This window comes from Geospiza fortis, unplaced genomic scaffold, assembly GCF_000277835.1.
Source record: "Geospiza fortis unplaced genomic scaffold, GeoFor_1.0 scaffold41, whole genome shotgun sequence".
In the NCBI taxonomy this organism is placed as follows: Eukaryota; Metazoa; Chordata; class Aves; order Passeriformes; family Thraupidae; genus Geospiza; species Geospiza fortis.
In genome coordinates, this window is record NW_005054299.1 from 11,359,674 (window position 1) to 11,373,388 (window position 13,715).

The window sequence follows — 13,715 nt, forward strand, 5'->3', positions numbered from 1 at the left end:
AATGCATGGAGTTCCACCTGGGGATGGGTGAGGAGCTGACTAGAAACTTGTGGGTCAGGTTCAAGGGAGGACAGGGACAAGTGACATGACAGGGGAGTCTGCTGTAGGCTGTCTGGCCAGGAAGCCCTTCCGTAGACAGACAGGAGCAGCCTCACAGTCACAAACCCTGGTCCTCCTGGGAGACTTCAACCACTCCCATATCTGCTGGAGGGACAGCAGAGCAGAGCATAAGCAATCCAGGATATTCCTGGATCAAATTGATGATCATTTCCTAATAGATGTGCTCTGTATTTCACCATCCAGTCAATTAAATGAAAACACCAAACAGAACTTAAGCTGTTCTACCTCTCCTCGATACATTTTTTCACTGTGACAGGTTGCAAGTGCTCTGGTACAAGTGCCAAATTTACCTCCACATTCTGATTATATACATGGTACCAAATACCTCTCTCAAACAGAGCTTCCAGCATCAGCATATATAACACTAAATAAAAATCTGCTGTTTCAGCACAGTGCCCATTTTCCACCCCTTATTTCCTTTCCCTCCCCTAATTTCCTCTCTCCCTTCCCCCTCCCTGTGCCCGGGTTTGTTTCTCGTGCCAAGGTCCTCTAGGTGAGACCCTGTATGGGAAGGCAGTTGTGGGAAAGGTTATTAGGAAACTGCCATCTAAACTGCTACCTTTCCGGCTTCCACACCCTCTCCCTCCCTACAAAGTCCCCTCTGTTCTGTTTTAATACTAATGAGTTCAGAGGAGGTTCCTAGGCTGGAGCAATTCACAGTCTAGACTGTGCCAAAGCATACAGGCACACACCTCTCTGATCACTTCCTGCCCAAACACAGCCCTGCTGGCTCAACCTTCAAAATGTGGGCTGGGGATTGCTGCTGCTGCTCTGCCAAAGGCAGCCTGAATTTCCAGGGGCGCCAGTGCCACCTACTCCTCCCCTCACAGCTTTATCCTCTTGTGTGCATCCTATTTGCCATATGCCCCTATAGAGGAAAACAAGGGTAAGTCAGAGCTTGGCTGACCTTTAAATCTCTGATAAAATATTACATAAAAGGGCAGGAGGAACTGAGACACTGGTTAAGAATTTAATGAGCAAAATTAACATCTTGTTGAGCTTTGGTTGTGCAGCTTAGAAGCACATGCTCAAACTTATACACAGGGTAAACTCACAGGAATTCCACTAAATCAACATCATTTTCTGGCAGAAGTTCAGGTTTACACAGACAAAAGCAAAATCAGAAGCTAGTTTAGTTGTTCTCTTGCCCTCTGAGTTATTATTTCAAATTTGGTAGTGCAAACCAGAAATCAGAATGCCTCAAACTCCATTAAATTGAGTGCACTTACTCTGGATTTACGCCAGTGGAAAATATTAATTAAATAACCTCTTTTAAATTGTAACAGACTAAACCTCTGAGCTTAACCACCTCTAACAGTGGCTCGCTCTATAATCTACAGCATGGATTTCCAACATAGAATAGACTGAGAAGTTTATCAGTCTCCTTTTCACTAATTGTTAACTTTTACTTCAATAAATAAAGATGATCTGTATTTACTACTAATCAGTCCAGACCAGCAAGAATATCATCTACATATAAGGCTCCTTTGGGTTGAAGAGGAGGGAAATTCACAATTCTCTTCCCTCACATAAACAGTGTATTTCCATAGTCAAACAGTGAATTGAAGGCATGACAGTATATTTGGTTATTCACTCACACCCTGTCCTGTCTCATTGCTCAAGTATTCTGATAAGCAGAACATAAACTACGGCACTGACATCACTGGGCTTAAAAAAACACCACCTAAAACACTTTTCTCTCCCTGTTGCCACTAAATAAATTATCAGAAATTTTCACAAAACACAGCAAAAAGAATAAGAGAACAATGAGCACGTGCCTTGCATTGTCTCCTAACAACAAATCATAATTGCATTTAGTATCTGGTTAAGCATTTGTAATCCAAAGTTCTTCCACATCATTAATGTATAAGCCAACAGCTTCACACCAACCAACAGAACTTGTGCAGCTGTTCCTCTCTATTCAAGATGTAATGCTGAAACACAGCCACTAAAGCAATCCCAATGGATTTTCCATGACTCAGGGATCTCCCTGGACACCTTCCAAACTGCGAAACTGCAATCTGCTTTCCCCTTGTAATTTCCTTTGGAGAAGTTATTCTTCAAGCCTCCACCTAGTAAACTATTGCATAACACTGTTGTGCATGCTGCTAACCTTTTCCAAAGGTTGTTAAGTGTGGGCAGTCTTTCCTTTCCTTTATGTGGTCAACAAATGATGGCAAACTGCAAAATTAAAAGACACCCTGAAGTGTTTTTAATGTAAAAGTGCATAGAATACACAAATATCAACTAGGGCCTTTTTGCATACATCAGTGGGTCTACAGGAAGGCAGTGGTGTCTTGCATCAGATTCTCCCTACAAAAAGAACAGGTAGATAAGAGCAGGGCAATGTCTATGACAGGAGGCAGCAATAGAAATTTGCTCCCAAGTTCTTCAAACACAAGACATTTGCCATTGGAAGACTCCTGTGCTGCCTATAATCTACACATGCTTCATCTTTTCAGCATCTTTTCAATCTGGCTACAATTATGCATTAAAACTGGCCTTAAAAGCATTACTATTCCCTGTTTCACACAAGGAAAAAAAAAACCCTCACAAATGCATGCATTTAGTTGTGTAAATTTGCAGGGGTAGCTAGGAAAATGAAATGTCTTTGGAAAGCTTTCCTCCCATCAAGCTTACAGACAAGGTAGCTAATGTTAAAAGCCCTGGGTCAGTGCTGTTACAGTGCCAGGTGGAAGGCATCTGTCTGTACTGCCTAAGAATAAAAAACATCAAAACAGAGCAGAGTGGCAGTCTGGTGTGATGAGTGACAGAAAAAGCACCTTCTGACACTTACTTTCCATGTGCTGCTCCCACCTGGTGCTGAAGGATGAACAGAAGGACCTCTGCTATGTTCAGTGACACCAAAAGCTTCTCCTAGTGTGGAGCAAGGTGCCAGGAAACTGTTGGCCTAAAAAACTCATGCCCTAAAAAGGTGCTACTCCATCCACCTCACCTGTAGCACCTTGTGCTCTCCACCTTGGAGTCTTGCACACCAGGCAAAGAAGAGGCCATTTCCCTCCAACAATGAAAGAGCAATCCCAAATCACCTCAACAGGTCCCCTAAATGATAAACAACCTTGAGTATTGTTTGAAGATAGAATCCACCTACAGAAGGGCACAGAGACATGACATAATTACAAACCCTTTTCTCCTGCTCCCCCTTAGGTTGTATGATACACTATCAGAGCCAAGATTATACCTGATATAAATTGTTACTGGGTGAGCAACTACAGAAACTAATCTTAGTCAACATATTAAACAGATGATACTTCATGATTGTTATCATCTTCTCCATTCAATTATCTTATTTTGTTAACAGTTCCTCTAAAACCCCAGCTACAGTCTACCTCCCTAAAGATAAGTACTATCTGGCAAGACACATCCCATCCTATTTCTCAACCTCTTCTCTTCACTGGAAAATTTCACTGCTTCCCCAGCTTCAGGCAAGGAATTATTATAAATTATTACAAACTTATAAGGTCTCCATTGACAGAGGGATCTGGCTTCCCCTTTCTTGCTGACATCAGGCTAAGTATCAAAACATACTTCCTACAGTATCTCAGGTCTGGCCCTTCCTCTATAAGCTGCAGAAGAAATAGACATCTGTCATTCAACCTCCCTTGATCACCGTTCATTCACTCCAACAGCACAGCCAAAAGATCATCTTGGCCTAGCACTAATTCCATATCATGTCCATCTTTGCAATCGGTCTTCACTCTCCCTTCAGCACCACAGCTACTTCATTTGTTGTGTCTTTTTCTTCAATACTGTGGAAGACACTTTTCCTTCCTATCACAATCTCCTGTCCAGTTACAATCTGGTCAATGCGGTCTTTGCAAGACATGGTACTTTCCTCTTGTCCTTTCCCATAGATGCATTTCCAGCTGGCATTTTCTCCTCCCATATTATCTATCTCCCACCTTTCCTTAGCAGACCAAATCTAGATTCAAATACTCTCTACAAAAGGTGAAGGATGAGGTCTTAATAATAGATTTCTAAGCCATCAAATAGAACTCTGAAAAACATAAGACACTAATAAAGAGAATTGAAGGACAGAAACCACAGAAGGGCAGGAATCATACTCAGAGAAGCCATCCCAAAATGTTGGGGCAAGAGGACATTCCTGTACTGCTGCTGTTTATGCTATTTCTACTGAAGAGCACCCACTCTCTAAGTCATCAGACAAAATGGCAGGAAATATATAAGAATGTTGATGCCATTCTAGTAGGAGGGTAGAAAATGGTCTATTCTGTATCCATCCAAGTATAGCTGGGAAAGCTCCAGAAAGCTGAAATAGAGATAAATTAATCTGATCCTTCCAGCTAGCATGTATGACTCCTACTATTAATATCATCTCAGTGTTTTATCACTTCAGCAGCCTTCAGGCTCAATCCAGAAAGTTGCTGACACTTCGTTATAGCCATAGTGGAACACAAAAATCATTCAAATATTAATTATGCCTTACTAAGGAAAAAGGCCAGAGTAGAGCTTTGTTATATTATGTTAACACTTGCAGCTATGCCAAAACATGACAGTATTAGCAAATCAGGTGCTAAAGGTGTTAGAAACACACAACCACAGGATTTCTGAATATTAAGCATATCTACCCTATCCATGATTTCAGGGTTAGGATATCATGACAGCTCTGGAGCATTCAATATAGGGGAGACATAAGATTAACAACTTAGCACTTCCATCCTCTAGTGGTAGATCTGTTCTTTCCTCTCCTTCCATATCCCAAGCTACATATCTATTGTGGTCCCAAAATCCAGTACTTCTCCTCTTTTGCCCTAGATGAACGACATGCATTTCCCTGCGTGTTCCCATGAAACAGCACTGCCCTGTTAAAAAGTATGTAGTCCTCTGAGAGCTTCCTCAGGCATGTCATGTCTACTGTAAGTAAATAATTCTCAGAACACACTCAGACACTCCCTTCAAGTATTCCAACCATGACCATGACCCTTCCCACTTTTCAGAAAGGCATTCAGTATGCTCTTCTTGGGATATTCAGAAGCCAACAACCGCCACAGACACAAAAAATACCACACAGGCCAAATTTCAGTCAATGGAGAATGATGTAACTCCACTACTGTCTTCAGTGAAACTGAACTGGTTTACATTGGGTTCATTTGTCCATAAGCTTTGTAGTAAAGCAACAAGATCTAAAACACAGTGTATGCCTGTACAAAATCCTTAAAGCTGCACAGGTGCTTTGGTGACACCCCCAGCTCCTTCACACCCAACATCTCACACATAAGACCAGGTCTGGATTTGCATTTGTTTACACAGCTCTATTGATTCTCAGACATGGAGTGTGAGACCTGGCTCCCATCTCCAGCTCCTCTCCCAGCAGCTGTGTCTCACACATTTGCATAGCGACTGCTGCTTCTTACACAGCTGGTCAGGGAGCTGGGAGCTGCCAACCAGCTGCACCTGCTGGAAGGGAGCCTGAAGTGAGAAAGTAGCTGGTGCTGCACTCAGGCCGTAAGCCTGTCCCTATCACAGGAATCCAGACATAGGTGAGCACCTGAAAAGGGAAGCTGTCTCTGCCACAATGCTTAAAATGCAACACCTCTTATGCATTTGGACTTGAATTCAACTACAGAAAGCTTTTTGTAGTGCTATGTGCATTAAAATCAGGGACATGTGCACGTGTTTTGCATATGAGACACATGTAAAGCAGAACCAACATTATGAAAAACTCTTTCTGTAGAGCAGGAAGAAGAAACATATCCCGTGTGGAAAAATTAAAAAGAGGAATCCTGAGTATGTACAACCTTGGACTATTCTGGACATAAAGCAATTTTGTGCATAACTAGACAGACTTTGATACCATAAGAGCTTTTACCTCCTGAGCCTCAGTACCCTTTGCTTCAGAAATTTTAAACCACACAGTTCTTTTGCCATTATTATAATAGAAGACAACTGCATCCGAGTGCATGAAAAATATTGATCTGCCAACTATAAACTAACCCAAAAGAAAGGGATGTTTTTGTGGCCTGGCCACCATCAGTGAAGAAAGTGATTTGCTGCCTCAAAGTTTTGGATTTTTTTCTACTTTCAGAGACAGCATCTTCTACTCAGAGGGCAATGCCAAGGCTTCTTCCTGAATATGAGCCTCTTTTCAGGAAACTTCTGCCTTGGTCTCACCAGCAGCATTTTCTTACAACCGCCACTGGTTCATCCTCATTAAGTGCAAGAAAGGAAGTAATAACTGGGGTGGGGAGTCTCTACTGAGCCAAGGCCAGCAAAGCCTTCTAGTTTGCTGAAGTCAGAGCTCATCAAATACAAATAAAAATGAAGGACCTCTCCAGCTGTCAATCGTGTTTGGCATTACACTTCCTGACAGATTAGGTAGATTAATTAATTACAGAGAAGCACAGAAGGGATGAGGGATGGGAAGATGGAATTAAATAACTTCCTCCTATGGGAAAAAGAGAATAGAGGGACTTTTAAATTATGGTTGCACAGAAATTTGCATTTAGCAACAACTCAAAGCTGCAGGCCAATGAGAGGCAGAGTCTGAAATTATGATTTACATGCAGGGCAAGTGACACAGAAAGGAAATCCCTGTATTCAAATGAGTCCAGGATTAGGACAGAATGACTCAAAAGACTATTAATTTGAAACTAAACACTTAGATCTTAGTAACACACATGAACTTAAATGACAGTAAATGCAGTTATCAATGCACATGACAAGTGTTTGGGGGTTGAAGCAAGGACCTATGATGCATGTCTTTTTAAGTCACAATCTTTCAATGAGAAACAAAGGACTTCAATAAGCTTCACACACGGAAGATACTTTTCTGGAAAGGTGTTGCTCCATACTGAGACAGAATAGGTAACACTGCATCTCTGCTTCCCAGAAATATTACAGGAGAGCTGGAGGAGAAATAGGGAACTTTTTTCTTCAAGCCCAGCAGCAAACACATACAAACAGACCTGATGTCCTCTTGTTCCTACATACATTGACATATATTGCCTATAGTCACATGAAAGATCACAGTGGAAGCATTTATTGTACTTCTTGCCACATAAATACTCTTGCAGGCTGCAGAGACAAAAACAGGGCCTCACAAACACTGCCACAGCTAGGACCTGGCAAGCTTGAGTGGGACTGGTGATATATGGGAGTGCTTATTCAGTGTGGTGAAGCCTAGTTTTCATCTGAGCTTTATGTTGTATCCATTACACTAAATGGTCTGCAAGGGAGAACCAGGCATGAAGGGAACTTGCTACTTCAAAGTCAGCTGTTTGCAGTGGAAACCACTACTACAGTTATTTAGGTTTGGATCTCATCTCCCTGTAGCTGCTGAAGGTATGTTATCCAGTGTGTGCCAAACTTATGCCTTGCTCAGAAATTGCTTTGCTTCCTTTGACGAAATAAATAAACAAATTCCCAGATATTTCCATGCTTTACCTTACTTTCAATATAAAACTCTTTTCCTTCCTTTTCTCAATTTTCTCTCCTCTGGGAAACAAGATAATAATCACAGAGTTTTACTCTCTTTTAAGGCAGAGAAGGAACAGATGTGAAGAGATTTCACAGAGAAAGCAAAGATCAGAATTTTTCCAAACTTTATGCTACTGGTCACTTCATCCAATGCTAATATAAGCATGTCTATGATGCCCCACTGTTCCTTTGCCTCTGTGCCGAGAGAATTAGCACAGATACCAGTTATGTGGATGGCTCATGTACTTAGAGAAGACTAATAAACTCTTTTCAGCATTCTGGCACTAAAGTGCTCACAAATACTAGCCTGGTGTGTTGAGAAATCAAGAAAGCACTGTAACACAAAAACAGGAGCAAACATCAGCCTACGTCCACAGTTCTGTTTCAGGAAAAGATGAAGACACTGATTTACTTAGGAAGGGATTTGTTCACTGCCGTTTTTTTTTTTTTTCCAGCTAGATACCTTCTCTAGTTCATCTTTAATTCAGAAGGTGAGCCAACTTTAATGCTCAGGCATTATATTCCATATAATGAACTCAGAGGTGATGAGATGAAAGACTGAGTTGAATTTAGGGCTGCGTCAAGAAGGGACATACTTCCATGTTCTTGTGGTCACTGTGGCAGGGCGCTGCAGACAGAAACCAAGGTCACAGTTTCAATCATGATTCCCAGAATGGGCTGAAGGAAGGACAGAAACCTTGATTCAGCACTTGCTTCCATCTTCATTTAATTGCACTCAGGCAACCTTACAGGGAAAATATGAGTTTGAATTCAGTGGTCTTATTGTTCAGGAATATATAATAGCTCCACATCCATCTTCTCTACAAAATCTGGGGGTTTGCAATAGGACCACAGTGCTAGATCTAGAGGGGGAGAGAGAGAAGAGTGTAGGCTGCCTCACCTGAGAACCAACCTACCTCTCTCAGCAATTCAATGAATGAGAAGAAATTTTAAAGGCAGGCCAAAACAGATGATGGATAATTCTAAATTTTTCAAATAGAGAGTGTTCCTAAGTATTTATGCTGCTCCTCAACTATAAATAATGTACCTTTAGATTTTATGCCAAAAGTATCTATTAAGTTTTGTTCTGGAAAAGCTTGTGAAGATGGTAAACGTCAATATGGACAAAAGTACCCAGAAAGCCAACAAAACTTCTTCCTTAAGGACTCAGAGAAAAAAAATTATAAAAAAAAAGGAAAAAAAGAAGGAGGAAGAAACTCCCAAACTGAAAATGAAGTGGATTCAAATGCAATGTAAGATAAACGACGACAGGGAATTCCAGTCCAATATCCCACCTGAGCTAAATGCGAGAATGCTTCAAGGGCAGATAAGACCACAAAAGTATAGCAGTAAGCATTTCTCAAATCTTCCCCAGTATAAGAATCTCATGTGCCGAAGGAACTCATTCAAGTTTGAAGGATATAACGATACTATCAACTTTGAAAACGTAAACTCAAAAGACAATTCCATTTCTGCCCCAAGGACCTTGCATCTTAAAATAAAGAATCTTGCACTCCACCTTCTCAAATATCATGGCCATGTCACAGTCACTAACAAAACAGAAACAACAAAAGCACAAGCTTTTCACATTGCTCTTTCCTCTGTGCTAGCATTCTTCAATTTTTTTTTTTTTTGTTTGTTTTTTTCTGAATTGCTAGCATTTAAGTCACCCTTCTTGGTACAGTCTGAGTTGCAATCTGGGATCAGGCTGCTGTTATAAGAGATCTAGATGCATCAAACAGCACACCTCCTTAAACCATCTGGAAGAGTCCTGGATTCTAACAACCAGGAGAAAGTATCAGAATCCACTGTGACAAAAATACACTCGTGCTAAGAAGTATGAACAAGGACATAGAGAATCTGTTCCATGAAAAAAAGTTACTTCCTTTGCCTTACAATAGTTTTTCCAGATCCTTCTGTAGTTTTCTGTAGAAGGGAAAACATGTGTCTAGCACAGATATTCTTGCCAGCAGGCACAAAATCATTTTGGAGACCACCAACAGACCACCATCAGCAGCAGTACTTCACCACTATATGGCAGTATGGAAACAGAAGTGATACTGGTCACATCAGCCTCGATGGTCAGGTAGGGCCAGTTTTACAATTTGCAAGGTACAGGACCAGTCCACACACCCTGCTGCCTACAACTTCCCTCTCTGCTTGTTCATTGAAGGGAATATGCTAAACCCAGCTGTTCTGTCCTCTTTCACAAAAGCCGCCTTTGGAGGACAAAACTTGTGGTCATAAACATTTTTGTTTGCTTTGTATTTTGTACATGTAGACTTTGATAAGAACTTACCTGTACTGCTACCGCTGCATTCATCCCAAGGCAGTCACTACCAGCAGATGGCCTGAGAGCTGGTAAATCACCTCCTGTCTTAGCCCAAACCAAATCATTCCAAATCACCATAAGCCATCGTCTTCATTCAGACCTACTCTATGCACACGTTCCCAGTGCAATAAATCAAGTCAGAATTTAGGGCCTATCAGGAGTAACTCTTTCTGTTTTAATTTTCTGATTAATCAGACAAGGCATAAACACAGGATCCAGCTTCAAGTAATACATAAGCCTAGAATTGTTTTTCTGGTTGAGGGTCAACAAGAGCAGGCGTTTCAGCTGAAATCAGCATCAGCTTATCATCGCACAGTCACTGCCTTGGTCAGAGTCCAGTCAGGCAGCTGCCATTACATAGCTGCATGGTACATCTCCCAAACAGAGCAGCTCACACACGTGTATCTGCTTCAGTCTGGAGGCTACACAAGCAAGTTTGAAAGCTTGGAATGGGTCATTCCTAATTTCTTCCCCTTGAAATATGGACATCTCCAAATTCACTTTTCATGGAACTTAAGTTTAAGTAGCACAACAACAACAGAAGACATGCTCCTGATCCTGATCCTCAAAATGCCAGTTTTCCTCAGAAAGGGAGGTAGAAACATACTGAATATTTACTGGATTGGAAAACTCATCACAAGGGAGACTTCTCCAGCACAGCCATGCTCAGCTTTTCTTGTCATTAACTCTTCCATGGGAAAAATGCCCCAGATTTTAACTGCAACAAGGGGAAAAAATAAGGCTTTTAAAAATTCATTCAACCACACCAATGTTTCATTATACCCTTTGCAGAGCAGATGGCAAGATGATGCTATACCCCCTGGGCCTGCTTTAGGGAGCTAACACAAATGGTCTTCTCACTACACATCTCAGATGATGTTGGTGTTATCATTTCACTTGGGGATTTGGGTCAAAAGGCTTTACACTCAAATCTGGTTTTTATATAGTACAAGTGCACCCCGACTAGACCCTAACGGATAAGCAGCAGGGAGCGAGCACACAGCACAGAGCTCTCTCAGGCACTTCCAGGTCGCTGATTTACCCTGCTGCATTTACAGACTGAATCTTTCTAATCCAATTAAAATCTCATCTGAGCTGTCAATACAGATGTAGCCTGGTTTATTTTAGTGTCTCACAGAACATGCATTAATCCAGGCCTGTGGACAAACTAGCCCTTCTAGGCAAAGTCTGCATTTTGCCAGCCCAGTTTCCGGCCCAGGTTCTCTCACACATAAAGCCCTCAACTGCTTGCATGTTACCTGTCTAATCAGGAACTCCTATGGACATCTTATCTGTCTGCTTCATAAAAATGTGTGATGTACACCATTACCCTTCTGAAAAACAGCACTTTTCTTTCCCATCTCACTTCTCATGCAACGATGGCTAGGGTGCTATCATTAAATATAAGAACTAAATATGATCTGTTTTCATTTCAATGGCTTCATTTGTTTGAAATGCATATGCCAGTTACAAGCTGTCAGCACATTTAATAAGTTACAGCAAAAACCAACAACTCTCAAAGTGCTGGGGCCAAAAGTTTTTACAGATCATCACATATACTTGTCATTAAATTTTGCACCAGAAACATTATAAATTATACTTTTTAATAGACTTCCATAAGGCAGCTGCGAGCTGTTTTGCCACAAGCAAGCACATGGAACACCAGTATTTGCCAGACATAAAACTAGAAGTTAAAAGCATCATTAATACCACCACAAACTCTCAAACTCCTCATAAAACTGATACCCTTCTCAGTAAGCAAAAGCCCAGCAGCAACTCAAGCAGGTCTTTCACTATGACCCAAAGGTAAACAAGTTCAAGGTTTAAGAAGCCAAGTTCAGGAGCAAAGCACATCTGTTGGTGACGTCTTCAGCAAGGCTAGATTGAATGCTTCAGTGGATCCTGGTACTGGAGAGAGCTGAACTTTGATACAGCAGTTCAAGCTTTGCATGCGAAAACCAACCGTTAAGCAGCATCCAGAAATAAATTGTCAGCAGAGCAGATTACAGGTTACACTCTTACTCTTGAGAGATACCTGTCACCACCAGGAATTCTCCACAGTCAGACAGCTGCATTTTCTAAGAGGGACTCAAGTTGTCACACGTAAAAAGAAAACTGACCTAAATATAGACCAGAATTTTGTGAAATATTTCCATAAGAGGAGATTCTCCATTTGCAAATTAATGCAAAGCAAATAGACTCTTCTGCTGAACACATTCTTCTTCCTGAAACAGCTGTAAATCCTATTGACTGATTTATGTGCCCTTGCCACAGAATACTGAAAATCCTAATGGGTACTGGGTAAGTGTAAAGTTAATGGAAAAGAAATCCATACCAATTTACTACGTACACAGAAGGCAACTTCCGACTGAGGAAGTCCTTGAGCTGAAAACTGTTAGAAGGTTGGAGAGCATCCTGGAAAAGACCACCCTATGGCCACACATTATAGTCTCCAACACCTTGTATTTTTCCCTTGCCATTTGCTTTGGACCCCATCTTGAACCTGAAGCCTGGGCTAGGATGTCAGATCACTGATCTGACAAAGAACAACTGTCCCTGTATTTGATATGACAGACCATAGTTGCCCATATATTAACCTCCATTTGCATATGCAAATGACATGGTTCTTCTCATTGCTATAGCATTTCAAAGCTATGGTCATGGACAAGAATTTATTGGGCTAATGTTACAAGTGTAACATAGGAAGACTACTGGCAAATTCCTCCAATGCTGAGATCCAGTATTTTTTGTTCTATTCCTCACCTCAGTTGCACTCCTCAGGCATATACACACTTACAGATATCTCACTTTACATAAGCTCCAGTCTCAGAATGGTAATGAGAAACCTAATCAGCTGCATCAAATGGGCATCACCTTTACGACACAGTTTGCAAAACAACCCAGCCCTATGACCTCTGCCTGTGTTTTGCATTCCGGCTGAACAAGAAGACAAAGACAGTGAAGTCATTTGATGCCAGGCATGAAAAGCAAGTGTCTGGCTCCTGGAGTCTGCAACATTTACCACAAAAGAAAACAACAAAGTTCATCTGAAATGATTCCTTCTCTTCCTGTTTATGGCTGTTGCTGCAACAGCACCATTTCATGGTTCAAAGGCAGCTGTGTGATGAAACATAATTAGCATGGTCACCTGATTCTTATACCTCACCAGCAGAATGCTACTCATCAACAAAACCAAATAGCCCTCACTTCACAGATCTGCAAACCCTAAGACTTTCCACTTCATTACACTATACAGCAGATTTTATCCCAAAGCTGTAAACAAGAAATTGACTGTCAGCTCTCTCCAGAGAACTTGAGAGGTTCCTTCTAACATGCTCAATCCTACATAGTGCTATGAGAATAAATAAACACATTTAAACATTTTATTGTACTTATACCCAGTGCCACTATCATCCATCCTGTTGCTTGCCATCTTTCTCCTACCAAATAACCAGTCATAAAAGAATGAAAAGATTTTTTTAAAAACTTCAACAGAAGCACTCTAATAAATCTCTTAAATCCTCTTATTCTTATTACTCTTTTAAAGGGAAAAGTCCATCCACCTCATAAATATATCAATCTGTCACCAGAAACTTACCACAAGTTCGGCAAATCTGGCATTGAGCTCTTCTGCTGGTGGGATTGGGACAGAAAACTCAAGGAATTGGAGGGGATTATTATCCTTGAGGTTGATTTCAGGGAGGTCGCTGCCTCCAAAACAACAAAGAAACCCCAACGCATGACGATTCCTCTTCCGGGGGGCCATGATCATGGTGTATGGTGCTATCTTCTAATATTGTTCTGT

The 13,715-nt window shown here is 41.2% G+C and overlaps 1 protein-coding gene across 2 annotated transcripts in view; it reads right to left on the reverse strand.

Annotated features, from left to right (window-relative positions):
* The window catches only part of DAAM2 (dishevelled associated activator of morphogenesis 2), a 203,397-nt gene that overhangs the window by 107,195 nt on the left and 82,487 nt on the right, over positions 1-13,715 (reverse strand). For both annotated transcript variants that reach the window (XM_031060132.1, XM_031060127.1), the window contains one exon: positions 13,509-13,711. In XM_031060132.1, coding sequence (XP_030915992.1) covers positions 13,509-13,682 — 174 coding nt within the window. In that variant the 5' untranslated portion in view covers positions 13,683-13,711. The remainder of the gene's footprint in view (positions 1-13,508; positions 13,712-13,715) is intronic.